Below are 1,622 nucleotides of genomic sequence, written 5' to 3' on the forward strand. Positions count from 1 at the left end.
GTGTTTCTGTCGCAAATCGTTCTGCTACCCACAAGCGCACAAGCCTTCCCCGACTAACAGAGTAATCCTCAGGGAAAATGCTGAAATACAATAAACAACTCTTAAGATTGCTTGAGAGATCCTTGTAGCCAGGTCTGCAGATAACTAAAAGGGGAGAATTGCGCTCGATTTCGGCACCAAGACTGCTGTGAAATTTCTCCCATTCCCTTGGAAACTTTGGTGTATTTGATAGAGCACCGGCTACTACCAAGTTATAGAAGGGCAGTCCTTCACATCTTTTCAGTATTTTCACAGAACAATCCTTCAACTCAGAAGGACATTCCCCTTTACTGTCTTGGAAGGCCTTCTTACAGAAGAGGGTCCAGGCCTCTAGTGCTTCTAGACCATTTAAGTGATGTATAAATTCGGCTGAAGAGGCCACATCAGAGGCCCTGGTGGTCAGAATTATTCTGCTGCCCAAAAACCCACTTGGCAAAGCATTCTTGATGCGCTCCCAGTCTTCTCTTCTCCAAATGTTATCTAGGACAACAATGTACCTCTTTGCAACGAGGTAATTTCTGAGCTTCGTCAGAGTATCTCCACCTCTCTGATCACAATAAATTTCCTTTCTAGATTCGCAAAATTTCTTTAGCATATCGCTTAAGAGTTCCTCGACATCAAAGTGCTGAGACACGTGAACCCAAGCATGGCAATCGAATTGTCCAAGAATTCTTCTCTTCCCGAACACATTCTTTACACATATTGACTTGCCGGAGCCACCAGGACCAACTACAGCTATTCTAACTAGTCTCTTTTCTCCATCTATCAACTGACTTATAAGCTCTTCCCTGGGTTTTTTATAGCCAACCAATTCATCGTCAAGGAGAAGAGGACTCACCTGAACTCGACTCCTTGTGCCAGAGCTTGATGCAGCAGGTCTTGAACCATTAGCAAATAAAATATTTTGTAATACAATACCATCTATCTTGTTCTTGATTCTTTTGATCTTTCCGGAGATCCCATGAAGTGGAAAGTGGTGCTTGATATTATGGCCAGCTTGGACGGCTTTCTGAGTGAATTTATTGCTGTGAAATATGTAGGATGAATGAAGGGAAAACTCCTCAAGAAGATCCTCTATATCGTAAGCAATGCCTCGAACTTGTTCCACTTTATCTTCGAGCAACCTGCTGCGTTCAGTATCGTCTTCATTATCCTCGAGGAAGGCTTTCATTGCTCTAACCCATCCTTCGAAACTCTCAATTTCGTCTTTAACCTTCTTCTTGAGATTCAGATGTTGATTGAGAACTGGAAAAATGATCTCAAAAGAAAGCAAAGCAGCACTAACAGCAAGTTCTGCCATGATTATTGCTTCTGAGTGGAGGATCCCTTTTCAGTGATGACTTTTATTTATAGAAAATAGAGGAACAAGTGAGGGCATGACCCCAGGAAAAATGATCTCAAAAGAAAGCAAAGCTGCACCACACAGCTTCAATGACCTTCATTTCCTTTATAAAAGAACATGTGGTTAGAAATGATACAAGCAGGAAGTTGTCATACAAGTATGTATCATCATACAATTTCGTCGAAATTGAGAAGAAATAATCTAAATGAGTTGGACGGGCTACTAATTGTGGGAACGTTTA

General features: G+C 41.6%; 1 protein-coding gene across 1 annotated transcript in view; it reads right to left on the bottom strand.

Annotated features, from left to right (window-relative positions):
- LOC111376461 (disease resistance protein RPM1-like) overlaps positions 1-1,339 on the bottom strand; it is a 3,812-nt gene extending 2,473 nt beyond the window's left edge. Inside the window, exon 1 of the mRNA XM_022999420.1 lies at positions 29-1,339. Within this exon, the coding sequence (XP_022855188.1) occupies positions 29-1,339 (1,311 nt within the window). The remainder of the gene's footprint in view (positions 1-28) is intronic.
- Positions 1,340-1,622: the final 283 nt, after the last annotated feature.

The sequence above is a fragment of the Olea europaea genome, unplaced genomic scaffold (genome assembly GCF_002742605.1).
Source record: "Olea europaea var. sylvestris unplaced genomic scaffold, O_europaea_v1 scaffold1508, whole genome shotgun sequence".
Taxonomy (NCBI): Eukaryota; Viridiplantae; Streptophyta; class Magnoliopsida; order Lamiales; family Oleaceae; genus Olea; species Olea europaea.